Source organism: Sphaeramia orbicularis, chromosome 7 (genome assembly GCF_902148855.1).
Source record: "Sphaeramia orbicularis chromosome 7, fSphaOr1.1, whole genome shotgun sequence".
In the NCBI taxonomy this organism is placed as follows: domain Eukaryota; kingdom Metazoa; phylum Chordata; class Actinopteri; order Kurtiformes; family Apogonidae; genus Sphaeramia; species Sphaeramia orbicularis.
This window is the reverse complement of record NC_043963.1, coordinates 19605424-19623332: the sequence shown is the minus strand read 5'-3', so window position 1 is coordinate 19623332 and position 17909 is coordinate 19605424. Positions and strand designations below refer to the sequence as shown.

Sequence of the window (17909 nt, the reverse complement as noted above, 5' to 3'; positions counted from 1 at the left end):
AAGAACATTCTTCACAAATTGGTATTAACAGGCTCTTGATTTTCTCCCTTTTCGGAAAACAAACACAATATACGACTAATAACAGTTCATACAAGAGTCAGTGATATGAATATTTTTATTAGAAGGGAACATTCTGTACCTATGTTTCTTGTTGAATGTTTTCTAACATATTTGAAAAACAAATTTACTTTGCAACCCAAATAAAATCTCCTGCAACCCAATCTATGGAAATGGATGGAATACACAGTAAAATGTATATCTAAAAGTGACAGAGAGGGTTAACTATCCAAGTACTGTACAGTGGTTTTTGGTACTAACTGGTCACTTATGTGATGTCTTTGCGTGTTTTATTTCTATTATTACCCTTGAAGTTATGAAGTATTCACAATTGGATCTCTGTGCTACTCTTATTTTCCAGGAATCTCTGTATTTAATAAAGAAATGATGAGGCATATTATTAAAATAAAATAAATAGTGCGTGGACTAAAGATGATTTTGAGTCCTTGCAATAAAAACAAGTTTAATTTCTTATGTTTTGTGCTAATAGGAGCCCTCGGTGTGCCGGATGTTCAGAAGTAGAGCTGAGTCAGTGAAGACGACATCGACATTTCAGGGATGATTCTTCTTATTCAAACCCAAGGTAACAAACTATGTATAACCTATCATGTAAAACTGAGCATTTAGGCCTTGCAAATGTCGTCGTTCGCTCACAGAAACAACGAGAGACATGGGGTCGTCTCAAAGAGGGAGGATTTATTTGGCATACAGGGTAAACTGAGTATCAGCATCTGAGTCCATCTGAGTACAAGTTTGCATTTGGAAACCGGTGTTTTTATGGTTGTTAGACATGTGTTATGTGTTATGTGTTATGTGTTGTGATATGTGTTTATGTAAATTGTAGATAAGTCCATGGCTTAGTTGGCACCACTGTATTCTAGAAGGCCTTGACACACTAAGATAATTTCTCACAGCTTGGATCAACTTTATACAGAGTATAAGTGTGTCCAAAGTTCACATGTAGTATAATATGGCTAATTAATGACATAATAAAAGTAAAAGTAAATAAAAGTATAGATCCACAATTTCCCCCTTTGATCACATACACACGTGATTAACTTCAGCAAGTCACAGAGCATAACATTCTCAACACGTATGAACACGTACACACAGGATCTTTTCGAAACAAAATAATTTTACATAAAATATAAATCAAATGAATAACTCCAAATTATTAACTGATAATCCAAAACTTTTAATTAATTTAACCAAACTCACTGAATAAATCAAAACTTAAAATAGTCTTCTGATCCCAAAAGTTTGAAGCCTGAAAACCCACATGCAGTGTTTATTGCCGCGTCACAACTATATGTAACAGCTGGAAAAAGTTATTAATGTGGGAAAGACAACCTCATCGTGCTGTTGCACCCAACCAACCAACCACCAGACACGTCCGGTTATGGGATCCCTTAACGGGCACCCTTGAGATCAGACCAGACATCACAAATGGGAACTATTAATCAAAAACCAACAGTTTGGAGCTGTCCATAGCATATTCTGATGTGTATGTTGTATGTTTCTTCCTGGCCACTCTATTAGGTACACCTCACAACATTAAAGTGGTTAGTGAATGCACATGCTGCTGCTGTAGCCCATCTGCTTCAAGGAGTGATATGATGTGCAGTGCTCTTATTTATTTGAGATACTGCCACCTACCTATCTGCTATATTTTGTGCTGAACAACACACAGATACACTGATTGTACATCTTCATTGAATACTTTTTACTGTTGTTTAACATGTGAATAAGCAGAAGAAAAAAAAACAGCAAATGACCCAGTTGAAGTAACGTAAATGGAGTTTATTGATAAAAAAAATTACTTAATAAGCATACAATGATTTCCATAAATGTGTCACAGTTCTCTACAGAGTTGACATTTTACTGCATCTGTAAATTGATGTATTTATATTTTACATGTACAATAATGCACTCAGCTTTTCTGAATACTTGCACATACATGGCATTTCATTACACACACATATATAGTTATAGCATATAAGTAATATAGCAGTTATAGATGAGGTGATTATTGTTATACATCATTTGCTTTGGCTACTCATGCCACGTTTCCACTACATGGAACTGCCTCGGCTCGGCTCGACTCTGGTACCAGGTACTTTTCCTGGAGACCGTTTCCGTTACAGGATACTACCGACTTTAGAGTACCTGGTCGTCATAGTGATGCGGTGCATTACTTTTGTGTCATCTGCTCAGAGAGTTGCTGATAAACTCGCTTGTTGCGTGTTGTCTCATCAAGCTCGTGCTGAATTTTTACGTCGGCCACCAAAGACTGAATCTTCTCGACCGACCATGGTGTAGTTTTGCAGGCTATCATCATGTGGATTAACCTACCGCTATATTTAGTGTCAACTTCCGCATCTGTTTTTTGTAAAACAGCGGGTCACAGAGAAAACTCTCTGACTAATCTGTGGTCTGCAGTGTTCACATGTCACCTTTTAGTATTTGTTCCCCAGTCTTGGAACCTCGCCGGTGGTGATACCAAAAAACTAGTACCGGGTACCAGATTCCAGATCCTTTTCGTAATGGAAATGCAAAAAGGCCAAGTCTAGTCGAGTCGAGCCGGTACCACATAGTGGAAACATTAGTCAATGTAAGAGGAAAACTGGATTTGTGGTTGAGTCAGGAAATGGAAACAGAGCCTTTGAATGCTGAAATGTCAAACAACAATATGAAAAGTAGACAGTATATAGTATATATGCTCATGATACTAATGATCACATTATTCATAAAATGATATACCTTAAACCTTCTTTACACAGGGGTGGCGATCATTGAGAGATCATTGAGCGATGAAAAAATGGCCAGATCTCTCAATGATTTGTTAGTGAGCGCCCAGCGATCACCAAGATCTCTCAATGATCTTCCAGTTTTCTCCACAGTCACCTCAAAGTTTTGACTCGGTCCAAAACAGTCTCTCAACGACAGAAGCAATGGAAACGATCTCTCAACAAATGCCCAAGGTGCTCTCAAGGAGCCTTCAACCATCTCATCGATCTCCCAATGATCCCTCAGCAATCTTTTAAAGAACGCCAAATTTTTCCGCCCTGAAGGTAGAGAAGGTTGAGAGATCAGTGAAGGAATGGGTATGACTATCTTAATGACCCCCCCCACCACTACCACCTGATCCAACTGACCAGACAATTTAAAGTAGGGGCCAAAGGCACACAAGGATCTCCTAAACATTTACACAGAAACAGCTTTTTTGAGGCTCAGGAGATCGTTGAGAGATTGGGCCAATTTTTGATCGCTCAATGGTCACCCAATGATCTCCATGCAATGTTTAATTTAATTTCATTCATTAATTCATTCCAATCTAAATGATTGGAAAGGAGCAGAATGAAGAAAACTTATACCTGCCCCTTTCTTGAAACATCTGCTTACATCAGATAGGTTGCCGTTACAGCTATTGCAGTAAACAGTTAGTATGATAGTCAATGTAAATACAACAAATCCAAAATCCACAAGTTAAATTATTTCATTACATGCTTTTATAAAGCTTCTCTATTCTTTCCTTATACAACCTCTTAAACTGACATTTGTACAGCTTTATTCTTCCATTGCCAAGAATTCCACATTCTGACACCCACAAGACAAATACACATTTGCTTCACATTAGTCCGAACCCTTTGCTGTTTAAAATGAAACCTCCTTCTATGTTCTTCATCCTGTGATACTAAAACAAATAATCTCTGCAAATTTGCAGGCAAAAGTCTGTTTCTTGCTCTAAACACAATCAACAATATCCTTAATTCAGCTAACTCTTTAAACTTAAACAATCCTGATTTAATAAACAACTCATGTGTATGTTCCCGAAATTAACATTATACATGATTCTTACTGCTCTTTTTTGTAATGAAAACAATGGTTTTGTGTTACCCATATATGTGTTGCCCCATACTTCAATACACTATCTCAAATATGGCATGTTAATTTATCGTCCACTATTACACCCAAAAAACTAATTTCTGAAACCTTCTCAATCGTAACACCATTAATAGACAATGAAACATGTTCTTCCTTTTTTCTATTTGTGAACACCATAAACTTAGTTGAATTCCAATTCACAAATAATATGTTTATATCAAACCATTTTTTGAGTTGAACCATCTCATTCTCTGTTTTCTGTACTAATGTTTTTAAATCATCTCCTGAGCAAAAAAAGCTTGAATCATCCGCAAACAAAATAAACTGCATTACCTTTGATATATCACATATGTTGTTAATATATAAAATTAATAATTTTGGCCCCAGAACAGAGCCTTGTGGAACTCCACATTAAATTTTTAAACAATTAGACACTTTCCCAGCAAACTGTACATACTGTTGTCTGTTTTGTAAATAACTTGTAAAGTGGCCCTTAGAGTTTTAACTCTAAAAAAGCCTAATGATCTTTTTATGACTGGCTAATTGCTTTGGTATAACTCTGAATGAGGTCTTGAAAGTACTGCTGTGTGTTTTTCTGAGGTTGGTAAATGATAATATAGACTTTTGGCATGAAATACCAGACCAGAAAGGAGTAGAGGCTGCAGAGCACTGCCAGAGCATTCAGAGTCTGGATGTGTTTTCCGCGGTAAACGAAGTAGAAAGTGGCAAAGATGACCCAGGTGAGAATCAGCAGGAGCAGACAGAAGGTTATCGATTTGGCCTCGTTGTAGTTTTTAGGAAGGTCTTTGCCCATGTAGGAGAAAATAAAGCAAAGTAAGCACAACAATGTAAGAAACAGAAGAGAAACAGAGGACATCTTTAGACTCACATCACAGACAAGCATAAGTTTATCAAAGTACCAGGATGTTATACTGTGAGCCTTTGGAGGTGCAAAAGAATACACAAAAACAACTAGAAGTAACTGAATAAGAAATACCGCTGTAATGAACAACCATTGTCCATTATATTTGACCCACAAACTGTGGAATTTAGGGTATTTGGCGGCTATTTTGAAGATGAAAACAATCTGAAAAGATCGCACAACAAAACAAGCCACGCAGACGGTGTAAAACAGAAGAAACGGCACATACCTCAAGACACAAAAAGAATCAGTTGGCACACCAAAATAGAAGAACACACTAATACTACACAGAATGAGGCAGGTTAAAATGAGGAAACACATCGGTCCTCCAGCTGATTTGACAACTGGTGTGTTGTAGTTGATGGCAAAGAGCACAGACACAGCTACTGTGAATCCAACGAAGGCCCAGGTCCCAATCATGACGAATATAGCTGCTGTTTCTGTGAACTGGACGTACTCCTCAACTCGACGATTACATGATATACTTCCTTTTAAAGACCATTCTGTCTTGTCGTTACATTTGATGCAACGGTATGGATCCACTGTAATATGCACACACACACACACACACACACACACACACACACACACAGAGAAAGGTGGTGAAAAACAGCAACGATTAGGCGTGGGAATCTTTTACTATCTTATAATTCGATTTGATTACGATTTTTGGGGCTACGATTTCAATTCAAAACGATTTTCATTTCAAAACGATTTGATTCATAATAATTTCTGCTTCAATCTATAGGTGTGCAAAGGATCTTCATGATCTACTCCAGTCTGATTTGCAAGACAGAATGGCAAATGCAGACATTAAAATGTCTTTTTCATATGTATTAAGTTTTAAACATTTATCCATGCTTGGCAGGGAGTTTGGTGAGGCACAGCAGTGTGTGTTGGTTTTCCACTGGTGGCTGACTCTGCACCATGTCCTTAAACTCTGGGTGATGCAGCTGACAGACTGATCTCATGAAATCCCGTTGTATGTGAAGCCAGTTTATTGCACTTGACGTGCTATACGTAAGCATTTTCATCCTTACGTGTCTTACTTAACACCATTTGATTTTGTGTCAGTGCGCTAGCCACTAATTGCTAATGGCGCTAATCGTTAACCCTAACCACTATTTGTGCTAGCTGCTAATCACTAACCGCTAACTGTACCTCTTCCATTAGTTTCCTTTTTGTTTTGGTGCTTACCAAACCAGTTCCAGAACCGGCTGCGTGATGACGTCAGGACGTCCCGCGTACAAAACGGAGGCAGACTGGCGGCGGATTTGTTTTATTTTTTTAAATGGATTTTGGGACATTTTAAATCGATTTTGAATCATAGTAAATGAGAATCGCAATTTTTATATGAATCGATTTTTAGGCACACCCCTAGTAACCATTTATAGCTTTAGATAAAGTTTTGAATCCTTTTTGCACAAAACAAGGTGTCTGTGGTTCCTTAACCCATAAAGACCCAGTGCAACTTTTGTGTCCCTTTCCAAATTCATTTTTATCTATATGTAGCCTTTCTGAAGTGAATTATTACCATTTATCATAATATTATCCTCTGTATTTTGGATTTTTTTTTTCATTGAAAATAATGTATTTTTCTGAGAGATTACATTTCAGGATTACCATTCTAAAAAAAAAGAGAGAACTTGACAGAAAGGGACTTTTTCAGTCAAATCTATCATTAACAGAACATAAACCCAGTGTGTCCATCCACTGTCATTGATCCAACTCCATGGGTTTTACTGGTGAATCAATGTTGTAGAAGATGACAGTGTTTCCACGTTCACTGCGGAGCCTCATAGAACAGCTAACTAGCACTTATGACAAAATCTTTCTGTCTTAGAGACCAAGAACTGGTAATGTTTTCTTACTTTTCAAAAAATGTTGTTTGTTCTTAGCAAAATTTACTTAAAATATGAAGAACTTAATTTCATTATTATGCAGGAAAATGGTTCTTGACATTGATTTAATATTACATTTTTATATGATAGATAACCTTAGAGATTAAATGTGCTAAATCCTAAATTCTTTAACCCTGGTGTTTGGGTCTGCGGGACCTGTTTAAATTTTTTATTAAAAGAAAAATGATGAGTAATTATTTTTTTAACGTATTTTTTCCTCTCACATCTTGATTATATTACATTTTATGAAAAAAACAAACTAAAAATGAGTAGCACTTTAATTCATAAATGCGATTTAGCAAAGGCAAAAGGCAAATATTAAACATAAATGCTTTTAATGTTGCTTGTAATTGGGAGGAAGTAAACATCTGTTGAGTATTTTAAAATAAACTTGTTTATGTTGAATTAAAAACCCACAAAAGCAGCAGGACCACCACACCCACAAACACTGGCTGAATAACAAAAATCTGAACACCACACAAGGTTTAAACAGATGAATTGGGGGAAAAAATGACAAAAGTGCTGGTAAACTGATGTTTTTTCAGTGTATATAATAATGTCTTATTACATACACAGTATATATATTGGTTTATGCACATTTATACAATAGATTTATAAATATTCCACTGGAAAGAACTTGAAAAGTGAGTGTTTTATACACAGTGATTGTAGCTATGAGACAAACATTCCTTTTTCTCATTAATTTTCACAGTTCCACATTTTGACCCATAATTGTATTTTGGAAACTACAGCCAACCAGCATTTTTGACTTAATTTTTTCTGTATTCGTGATTGAAACCTGGTAAAGTTTAACTCCTCCTTTTTCTGGAGGCATTTGACTTGCAAACCAGAGTTATTACTGTTGCATTATGGGGTGTGTTGTCATCTGGGAAATAACTAAGTCTTTGTTTGGGTGGAATCTGCAACATCTGTGACTAAATATCACACATAGAATATTCAGCCACTGCCAAACAAGAATATGAAAATAGTCTGGTTGAGCTGGTTTTACTGGTTTTCTAATTTACCTGTGGTGTTGACATACGTTCCCTCTGGACAGATTTCACATTTGAAACAGCATTTATGGGGCCCATCTGGTTTTTTTTTGTATCCTTTTTTACACGATTTAGAACACAGTGAAGAAGGCACCTGTGAAAGAAAACCATCCATTAGAAAATCAAATTCAAGAAAGATTAAACGGTGGAGAGTTGAGGCAGAAATAGAAACTTCATTCGTAGGTTTTTGTGAAATCAATCTGAAAATACCATAACGAACCAGCACGTCTTTATTTCTTGCCTTTCAACTTTCCTAAATGCAAAGATGACTTAAAATATTCAGTGTTAGACTTGGGGAAAACAAGTAAAAAAGTAAAAGTAAAAGTCTTGATTTACTGCCACATTCTTTTAAATAAGCAAAAAAATACTTACAGTTTCATTTTCATACCACTGGATTTTGCTGTCGTTGACAAAGAAGTCGCACAGTGGATCAAATTTGTAAAAGCCAACTTCCTCTGCATCACCTCTTTGGTTCCAGAAAACAACAGAATAATATCCAAATGTGGGGTCTCCGTTGCCATCAAACTGAATACTGTGGTTTAAAAGGGGGAATTTGGACTTCTTCAGTTCTTTCAGGATCTGATGCAGACACACAATATTCAGATTAGCATCATTTACTTGTTCACAGGATCAGGATCAACTTGATTGTCCCATACAGGAAATTTATATTGGACAACAGTGCTATTCACACTCGGACACATACAGACCTGATCAAAATCTTAAGACCAGTTGAAAGATAGCTAGAATTTACTTTTTGGACATTTGGATCTTAATGAGGTTTTAAGTAGAGCTACAATATACAAAAGCAAGAAGGGGGAGTGAGACAAAAAGCACTTTGAAAAAGTAATTTATTGAAAACAACAAGTAAACTGAAATAGGCTGTTTATCAGCTGATCAAAAGTTTAAGACTGCAGGCTATAAAAGCCAAAATCTGCTCAAAATTCTCATTTTCTGTCGGGCATTCACACGGTCATGCCCTCCTGATGGCTAAAGGTAAGAAGCTTTCTCTTCTTGAACGTGGTCGGATCGTCGAGCTGCATAAGCAAGGCCTCTCGCAGCGTGCCATTGCTGCTGAGGTTGGACGCAGTAAGACAGTCATTCTAAATTTTTTGACAGATCCTGAGCATTATGGAACAAAAAAGTCAAGTGGTAGACCCAAAAAAATTACACCTGCGCTGAGCCGGAGGATCCGATTGACTGTCCGTCAAGACACAGGGCGGTCCTCGACCCAAATTAAGGCTCTTACTGGTGCCGACTGCAGCGCAATAACCATCAGACGGCATCTGCGGGAAAAGGGTTTCAAAAACAAAAAACAAATTCAAAGACCTCGTCTCCTACAATGCCACAAAACTGCCCGTTTAGACTTTGCCAGGGAGCATCAAACATGGGACATTGAAAGGTAGAAAAATGTTTTATTCTCTGATGAGAAAAAATTGAACCTTGACGGTCCAGATGGCTTCCAACGTTACTGGCATGACAAGGAGATCCCACCTGAGATGTTTTCTACCCGGCACAGTGGAGGGGGGTCCATCATGATCTGGGGTGCTTTTTCATTCAGTGGAACACTGGAGCTTCAGGTGGTGCAGGGTCGTCAAACGGCGGCTGGTTACGTGCAGATGTTGCAGCGGGCATCCCTCATGACTGAGGGCCCTCGTCTGTGTGGTAACAGCTGGGTTTAAAAACAGGACAACACTGCAGTTCACAATGCTCGCTTGATGAAGGACTTGTTCAGGGAGAATAACATCACTCTTTTGGACCATCCTGCATGTTCCCCTGATTTAAATCCCATAGAGAACATTTGGGGATGGATGGCAAGTGAAGTTTATAAAAATGGCCATCAGTTCCAGACAGTTGATGCCCTTCGTGAAGCCATCTTCACCACTTGGAGCAATGTTCCCACCAGCCTCCTGGAAACACTCGCATCAAGCATGCCCAAACAAATTTTTGAAGTGATTAACAAGAACGGTGGAGCTACTCATTACTGAGTCCTACTGAGAAAATTTTTTGTTCTGGTTTGGAGAGTTTTTTGTAATTTTTTGGGCGATGGTCTTAAACTTTTTATCAGCTGATAAACAGCCTATTTCAGTTTACTTGTTGTTTTCAATAAATTACTTTTTCAAAGTGCTTTTTGTCTCTCTCCCCCTTCTTGCTTTTGTATATTGTAGCTCTACTTAAAACCTCATTAAGATCCAAATGTGCAAAAGGTAAATTTTAGCTGTTTTTCAACTGGTCTTAAGATTTTGATCAGGTCTGTACGATAAAAAAACACACTCAGTCACAAAAGATTGAAGGAGTGATAGTTAGCTTTTTTAAATGGAATAATGCATTTTAAAACATTTCCCTGTGGTCTACATAAACTGTAAATGCTATGTTTGGGTCTGAATAAGACAATTTTCACTTGTTCCATTGGCAGATTTTTTTTTGCTTGAATTAAGAAAAAAAAATATCTTGAATTCAACAAAAAAATCTGCCAATGGAACAAGTGAAAATTATCTTGGTAAGATTTCTTGAAATAAGATTTTCAAGATCTATTGTCTCATAATAGGTTCCTATATCTCACTGAAAAGTTGCTCTTTAGGTGATTATGTCTTATTTTAAGTGTAATGAGATATTTTTTATTAATATTATATTATATATATTTTATATAGATGGAGTTATAGAAATGCAATTTTTTTTTTTTTTACTGTTTTTTAGATGTTTTAGTTTTTATTAATGTCTTTTTTTATTATAACATCAGTCTGCCCAGGGACTGCAGGTGGAAACTAGCACTAGTGCCACAACTACATCTCTCCTTTTTAAGGTTAATGTATATTGTGCTTTGTCCCTGTCTAAATAAATAAACAAATGAAAACTTTGACTAGAAATGAGAAAAATACACTTGCTAAGATTTTGATTTTTGCAGTGTTCAAGCACTGCATTATAAATTTTTTTTTTTTTTTGTATGAGTTTACCTGGTTAAGTCAGCCGACGGGTGTTTGTGTTACCTTCACCACTTAATTGTTTTTGAGCGGTAACCCTGGGATGGCCCCTGGCGTGCCCGGGAAAGCCGACGAAGATAGTTAGGTTTTAGTAAGATAGGGTAAAAGTCAAAGGTAGAGAGGAAACCAGCTAAGCTCCAGAGAAGGTTAGTTAGGAATGCCAATTTCTGATTCAGTGATAGCATGTGGTGTCATGTACTGGCCTGGGTTTTCACTCACACTGTGTGTTGTGAGTTAGAGGAATTTGTTTTACACGCAGTAGTTTAAATGCTAGGCTGTAGTTGTGTTCCTCTGGAACATTTGTAACCCTGGTGCTCATGTTTTTTTGTGTGAGTTGTGTGTTTTTGTAGTCACATGGTTTGTGGGACTACATTTTGTGTAATCTACTTTCTTCCTGTGGGGAGGGGTAGAGTTTAGTGCTTGAGTTGTATTGACTCATGTAAGGGTGGCAGTAGTCATACTATTTCCATACTGTGTGCAGGGAATAGTTGTGGAGTTATCAGCCTAGTGTGTTTTTTATTTTTATTTTTTGCAAGTTTTTGATTGCTCACTTCTGGCTTTATGTAGGTCTATAGTGATATTAACTACGCTTTGTTTCATAACACTGGTTCTGAGTGGAAGTGTTATGTGGAGTTGTGCTGGTTTGTTTCCAGTTTGAGGCTGTTAATTGCACTTTTTCGTGCCACTTATCTGTGTGGTAGTGTTACATTGTGTTGTACTGGTCTGACGTTTTGTGGTTAATTAAATTTCTCTTAGGTTCCCCAGTCCTACTTTTTGCCTTAGCAGACTCATTCTTGTTAGTTCTGATTTCAGTATGGATGTTGATCTGAAAAACTTTTGTGAAGCTCCTACTAGAGGGCAGCTGTTTCAATGTACTAAAGCACAGCCAATGTCCATCACAAAGCATTATCACATTGCAGTTGCATCAACTTCTCCAAAAAGTTCTCTGCAGCTCAATGTAAGTATAGCACCACTGAAAAAGAGACCTTAGCCATGCTCTGGGCCCTCCAGCATTTTGAGGCTTATGTTGGCTCTGCGTATCAGCCATTGGTGGTCTTTACTGATCATGATCCCCTTGTCTTTTTAAATCACATGTATAATAGTAATCAAAGGCTCATGTGATGGGCTCTTTCGGCCCAGAATTTTAATGTCGCATAAGAAGGGGCGCTATAATGTTGTGGCCGATGCCTTTTGACGTGTTCAACCCATTTTAGAGATGTATCTATGTAGATGCCCAGGTACTTATGCGAACTAATTTGCTCTATAATTGTACTGTTTCCCATTACCAGTGGGTCGTGTGCACATACGCCCCTGTTGGTTGTTTAGAATATTCAAATGAGGAACGGAGCTTCCTTTTTAGTCCACAGCTCTGTTTACATTTTATTTGGATTCAGACTCCAGTTTCACAAAGTCTTAAATCAGCTGCATACTCACCACATGTGGGTACGGTGTAATATTTCGATTACATTCGCCACTTCCACACTGCAGCGTGTTGTGCAGGGCGTGAGCGATGGCGTAAATGGCCGAATAAACTGGAAAAGAGAAAGATGACTCCGCACTGGTGATGTTTTCTGGCATCAGGCCACTGCAGTTGCAAACCTGATTACAAAGCCTCTGTTGTTCCTCATTGTTGTTGTCACTTTGGCCTTTTGACGAATAGATAAAGTCCTTAAAACCAGGTATGGTTATTTTTGGTTCAGAAACCCCGAGGACAGTTCCTATATTTTTGATTCCTTTCTCCTTGGGAAGCCTCTTGTTTAAGGCCCAGGCGTCCCCTGCTATCCACACCTTGTTTGTGATGTTCTGTTCTATTGCTGACATGATGAGGTCCTCAGCCGTCCATTCAGGAGCAAAAACAATAATGACATTTATCTGCTGCGTCTCTAACTGTTTGAAGATGGGGGTGTAATTCGTTTTTTCATCCAGCCCTCTGGTATATGCCAGGCAGATGTCTGTACCTTCAATCATTTGTATGAACACATCCCGGCCGTCGTTGCCATAATCATTATCAATGTTAAGGAAAGCAACCCATCGCCAGTTAAAGTGCACTAACATCCTATATATAATCTCTATGACGTCTTTATTGGGGTGCACTGTTCGTAGAAAAGAAGGGAAATTAAGTTTTCTTGAAAAAATAGAACTAGCTGCTCCGTAACTGACCTGTGAATAGAGAAGATTAGATTTTTAGGTGAGATTTAGTGATTTATTCTGAACATGCAACAACAAAACATAAATAATAATACAAATATCAACAATCATAACAATCTTAGAAGAACAGCACAATAGTTCCATTTACATGCTCCAAAAAAGGGGTGGGAAGAAGTGCAACTTATTTAATCCCACCTCTTCTCCATAAAATATTATTATTAATATATATGTCCCTCTTCCTTTTACATTACTCTTTTATATTTATATGTCTATTCACACACACACACTCATACATCCATATACACATACAAAGGAACATACGTTTACACATACCCACAACAAACAAGTACACATACATGCATACAAATACACATATTATCTTTTACCTATACATTTCTTAATTGTGCTGGTAAATAAAGAAATATTTACATAAACAACAGTGAACATATGGTGACGTTTAATAACCCTCATCCCTATATCTTGTAAAAAACATTCTCTTATAAGTTTTTTTTTAATTGGTTTATGTTTGAACATTCCTTGTGCTCCTCCCTCAATCTATTCCATACTTCAACAACACACAGATGTACTAAAACTTTTCCCAGTAGTGCACACCCTCTGAATTTTGAAATTAAATATACCCCTTAACTTATAAATCCCCTTTCAGTAAATAATTTCTGTATAGAGATGAGATGATTGCAGTTATTCGTGGTACTCTTCGAAACATTAGAAAGTATCTACTGATTTAAAATGTGTAATAATCCTATCAATACATGTAAATAATTCAGGTAAAATGCAACTTTTCATTGGCATCAGATATGACTCATTTGGACATTTACAGGCTCTGTAGCAAACATGGAAACACTGTCATTTTCTGCAATACTGATTCAATAATAAAACCCATGTTTGATAAATAATAGTAGTTGTAGATCAGTTAATGATACATTTTGCTGAAAATGTCACATTTTTGTCTAGTTTTCTCTGTTTTGATATAATAACCTTTGAATTAACTTTGATGAACATCTATATAAATTTTACACAACAAAAGAACCTGAAAAGTGAATGTATCGTAATGTACAGACACTGTTTTGAGGTAGATCTGGTAGCTCTGAGACAAATATTCCTTTTGAATAAAACCCATTCTCACATTAATTCTCAGATTTTCATATTTTGGCCTAAGACTGTATCTTAGAAACAACCAGCACTTTTGACTTAATTTTTCTTTATTAGTGACTCAGATTTGGTAAAGTTTAACTACTTTTATTTTGGATGATTTTACTTGTAGAGCAGAGTAGTTCAAGGTCTCTTAAAGGAGTGATATTTTGCTTTTTTAATGGAAATATGCATTTTAAAACATTTCCCTGTGGTCTACATACGCTATAAATGCTATGCTTGGGTTTGAATTCTTCATTAATGAAACTCTACAGATCCATCAAATTAAGCAGGAATTAAAGCAGGTTGTAAAATAGGTTGAACAGGTTGGAAAGAATAACCTAAATAAATGTAAATGTAAATTTGAAGATGGATTTTTTTGTGCAACACTGGGAGGGATGGGTGAGATATGTGAAGCCTTTGAGATCTGATTTTGCTGAGATGACTGCATGAATATGAACCCAAAGTCCTCTGAAGGAAATATGTTTTTGTGTTTTTGTTTACCTTTATTTATACATTGATTCTTTACTTTTAGATGCAGTATGCCAAGACAATGATAAACGGCTGTAAATGTTTTTTTAGTTAGTTTGTTTTTTTACACCCACTCTCTGGATGTGTATAGTTTGTGTATTTGTCAGATTTTTCAATGTGTGAAAAAAAATCTAAATTCTTTCAATAAAAAGAGAATTAAAAGAAAAGCCATAAATAAATAAAATGGGTTGTAGAAGTCCACTAAATTTTTACCAACATGAATATAAAGACAGCTTTGCAGCACCTGGAGGGTTCAACTTCAAATTTTTGAACTATTAAGGTCCAAATACACAAATTAATGAACCAAAGACTAATAAAAGTGGGTTTAGCTAAATATGACCCCTTTAAATGAAAAGATGGTTTTTATATTTCTTGAAAAAAAAAAAAAAAAAGTAAATTTACCATGGGAATGAGATCCATCATGAATAGCGGCGCCACAGTCCGTGTCTCTGGACTTGTAAAAGCACCAACCACTGCGATCACTTCTAACATTTTGGACACGTTGTTCGGTCGGATTGAGCTGTTGACTGAGATGAGGCTGAAAATACCCGGGAAACTGCGCGAGTCAGAGCAGTGGTCAAATATGTCGTAGCCAAGAGAAACATTTGGCAGGAGGTCGGTGGAGTTATTGATTTCCTCAACTGCGAATCTCATCACCTGAAACCTCCGATAACTCGACAGCAGAAGTTCTTTGCTGTGAATAAAAAAAGGACAGTAAAAGTGTATTTTTGTCATTTCTAGTCCAAATATCTCATCACACTTAAAATAAGACAAAATCACCTAAAGAGTAACTTTTCAGTGGGATATAATAACTTACAGGGTGGGGAAGCAAAATTTACAATATTTTGAGGCAGGGATTGAAAGACAGTGTATGACCAATTAGTTTATTGAAAGTCATGAGAATTTATTTGCCACAAGAAAATTGACATAATAGAAAATGTTTTTATTCTATGTGTCCTCCTTCTTTCTCAATAACTGCCTGAAACTTCCTGAAACACACTTCCTGAAACTTGCGCAAGTGTTCCTCAAATATTCGGGTGACAACTTCTCCCATTCTTCTTTAATAGTATCTTCCAGACTTTCTCGTAATAGTTTTGCTCATAGTCATTCTCTTCTTTACATTATAAACAGTCTTTATGGACACTCCAACTATTTTTGGAATCTCCTTTGGTGTGACGAGTGCATTCAGCAAATCACACACTCTTTGACGTTTGCTTTCCTGATTACTCATATGGGCAAAAGTTTCTGAAAAGGCATGGATAATAGTGTTAGGTATGATTATGACATCAATATATGTTTGGTTTCAAAACAATTGACGTAGTGCCTGCTGAGAAAAAACAACTAAATGTTCATTGTAAATTTTGCTTCCCCACCCTGTATTTTTAGACAATAGATCTTGAAAATCTTATTTCAAGAAATCTTACCAAGATAATTTTCACTTGTTTCATTTGATTAAAGTAAAAAAAAAAAATCTGCCAATGGAACAACTGAAAATTATCTCATCACCATTTTCCTTGTGTTTTTGTTTTCTTTTGTTTTTACTGCTGTTTGCAGTGTTGTGGTGATTTTCCTTTTTTTTTTTTTTTTTTTTTTTTTTTTTAACCATGTTTTACCAAGTTTTGACCGTGTGTAACTGCTTTCTGGAGTTCAACCAGGTGTCAAAAAGCAGCAAAACTAATTTAGAAAAAAACAAAAAAACAAAACAGCCCCAAAACAAAAACTACGGGGACTAAATATTCAAATATTCTAGTTCAGTGTGTTCCAGTTCACAGTTCATGTTCAATATCCTAAATCTTTTATCGATGTACATTCTGAGGGCATTATTTAGTAAAAACCTGTCGAACTTCAATTCCTCTCTTTGTCTTTTTCTGTTATTCCACTCTATTTTGACCCTAAAACACACAGTAAAACAAAACCACTGAAGAAAAGGAACATGGGTACATACTCACAGCAGCTTTTATGACACTGAAAAAGATGCAAATTTACAGCAGTAGGTTTACCTAGAATAGCGTCTCAGGGGTTAAAGGTTAACTCCAAGTTTCAGGCAAATCTACGCTAAAAATATAACCTATTCATCATTATTCGCTGTTTTTTTTTGTTTTTGTTTTTTTTTTAACCTAACTGTACTCACCTGGAGCATTCAATAGCTTCTGGTCTCCCATAAGGAACAGGGTTACCATCATGATGAACATTAAAAAGTCCTCCCACCATATAATCTCCTTTCAGATGGAACTCAGAAGGCAGGACGGTGTATCCAGTCACTGTTTGCAAAAGAGACTCCAGCAGACACAGGAGTGCCAGTAAACGTTTCATTTTTGTTGTTAATGTCAACCAAAGTCTAAAGTAAAAAGCTTCTGTCTGTAAAATCTGAAAAAACATATGAGAGCAAAAGCCCAGACATCCTTCCTTACAGCCTGAATTGTCGCAAATGCATCTACGGCTGGATGGAAATTTACAAATGAATATGCAAAACTGCTGCTGCACGGATACTTGGTGACGTATACACACGGTAAAAAAAATTTAGTTAAGAGAATGGAAACAAAGTAACATGTAGATTTTTAACTACACATACGAGGGCCGTTCAATAAGTTCATGGCCTCACCCAGAACAGAACAACACAGACTGATAATTTATATTTTATTTTCCAACATAATCTCCATTTACAGCAATGTACTTGGTCCATCGATGTTCAAGCATCACTATCCCATCACGAAAGAATGTAACATCCTGTATTATAACAACCAGTATTTCTGGGTGAGGCCATGAACTTATTGAACGGCCCTCGTACCTGTCCAACTTTAATATAATTTAATATACATCACATACATTTCACCATTAAATAAGTTCAAACATTTGACAAGATTTAGATAAGTACCTCTTTATTCAGGTATTTAATTTACTAAAGCTTTAGGTTAACATTTATTTCACCGTTTTCATACATTTTAATCAGTTTTCCAAGCAATTTCAATCTCCTCCATAATGTTAAGTGTTTTGCTGCCACATTGTCTTTTATTTATTTGTGAATTTGCTCTCCACTGTCACAAAATAAAAAAATATTTTACGTTAAATAGACAACAAAAATAAGTAAATGGTGTTTAAAAATATTTTTTTTAAAATGTGTATAAATAAATGTAATAAACTGAAATGAAAATCCAAATTGAAATCGATTTTCTTTTCTTAAATAAAACTTATATTGATCAGAGTAGCAATAAAATCTTTTATTTGTCAAATAGTTAAGACCAATGAGGTCAATTATAATATTTTCTTACTGTTTGATAATTAAAGT

General features: G+C 36.3%; 1 protein-coding gene across 1 annotated transcript; it reads right to left on the bottom strand.

Annotated features, from left to right (window-relative positions):
• Window positions 1-3815: 3815 nt before the first annotated feature.
• Window positions 3816-17021, bottom strand: LOC115421825 (taste receptor type 1 member 2-like). Its single transcript, XM_030137766.1, has 6 exons — window positions 16755-17021; window positions 15026-15317; window positions 12230-12955; window positions 8190-8396; window positions 7791-7911; window positions 3816-5406 (listed from the first exon to the last, which is right to left on the bottom strand). The coding sequence occupies exons 1-6, from the start codon at window positions 17000-17002 to the stop codon at window positions 4472-4474; spliced, it is 2529 nt and encodes an 842-aa protein (XP_029993626.1). The 5' UTR covers window positions 17003-17021; the 3' UTR covers window positions 3816-4471.
• Window positions 17022-17909: the final 888 nt, after the last annotated feature.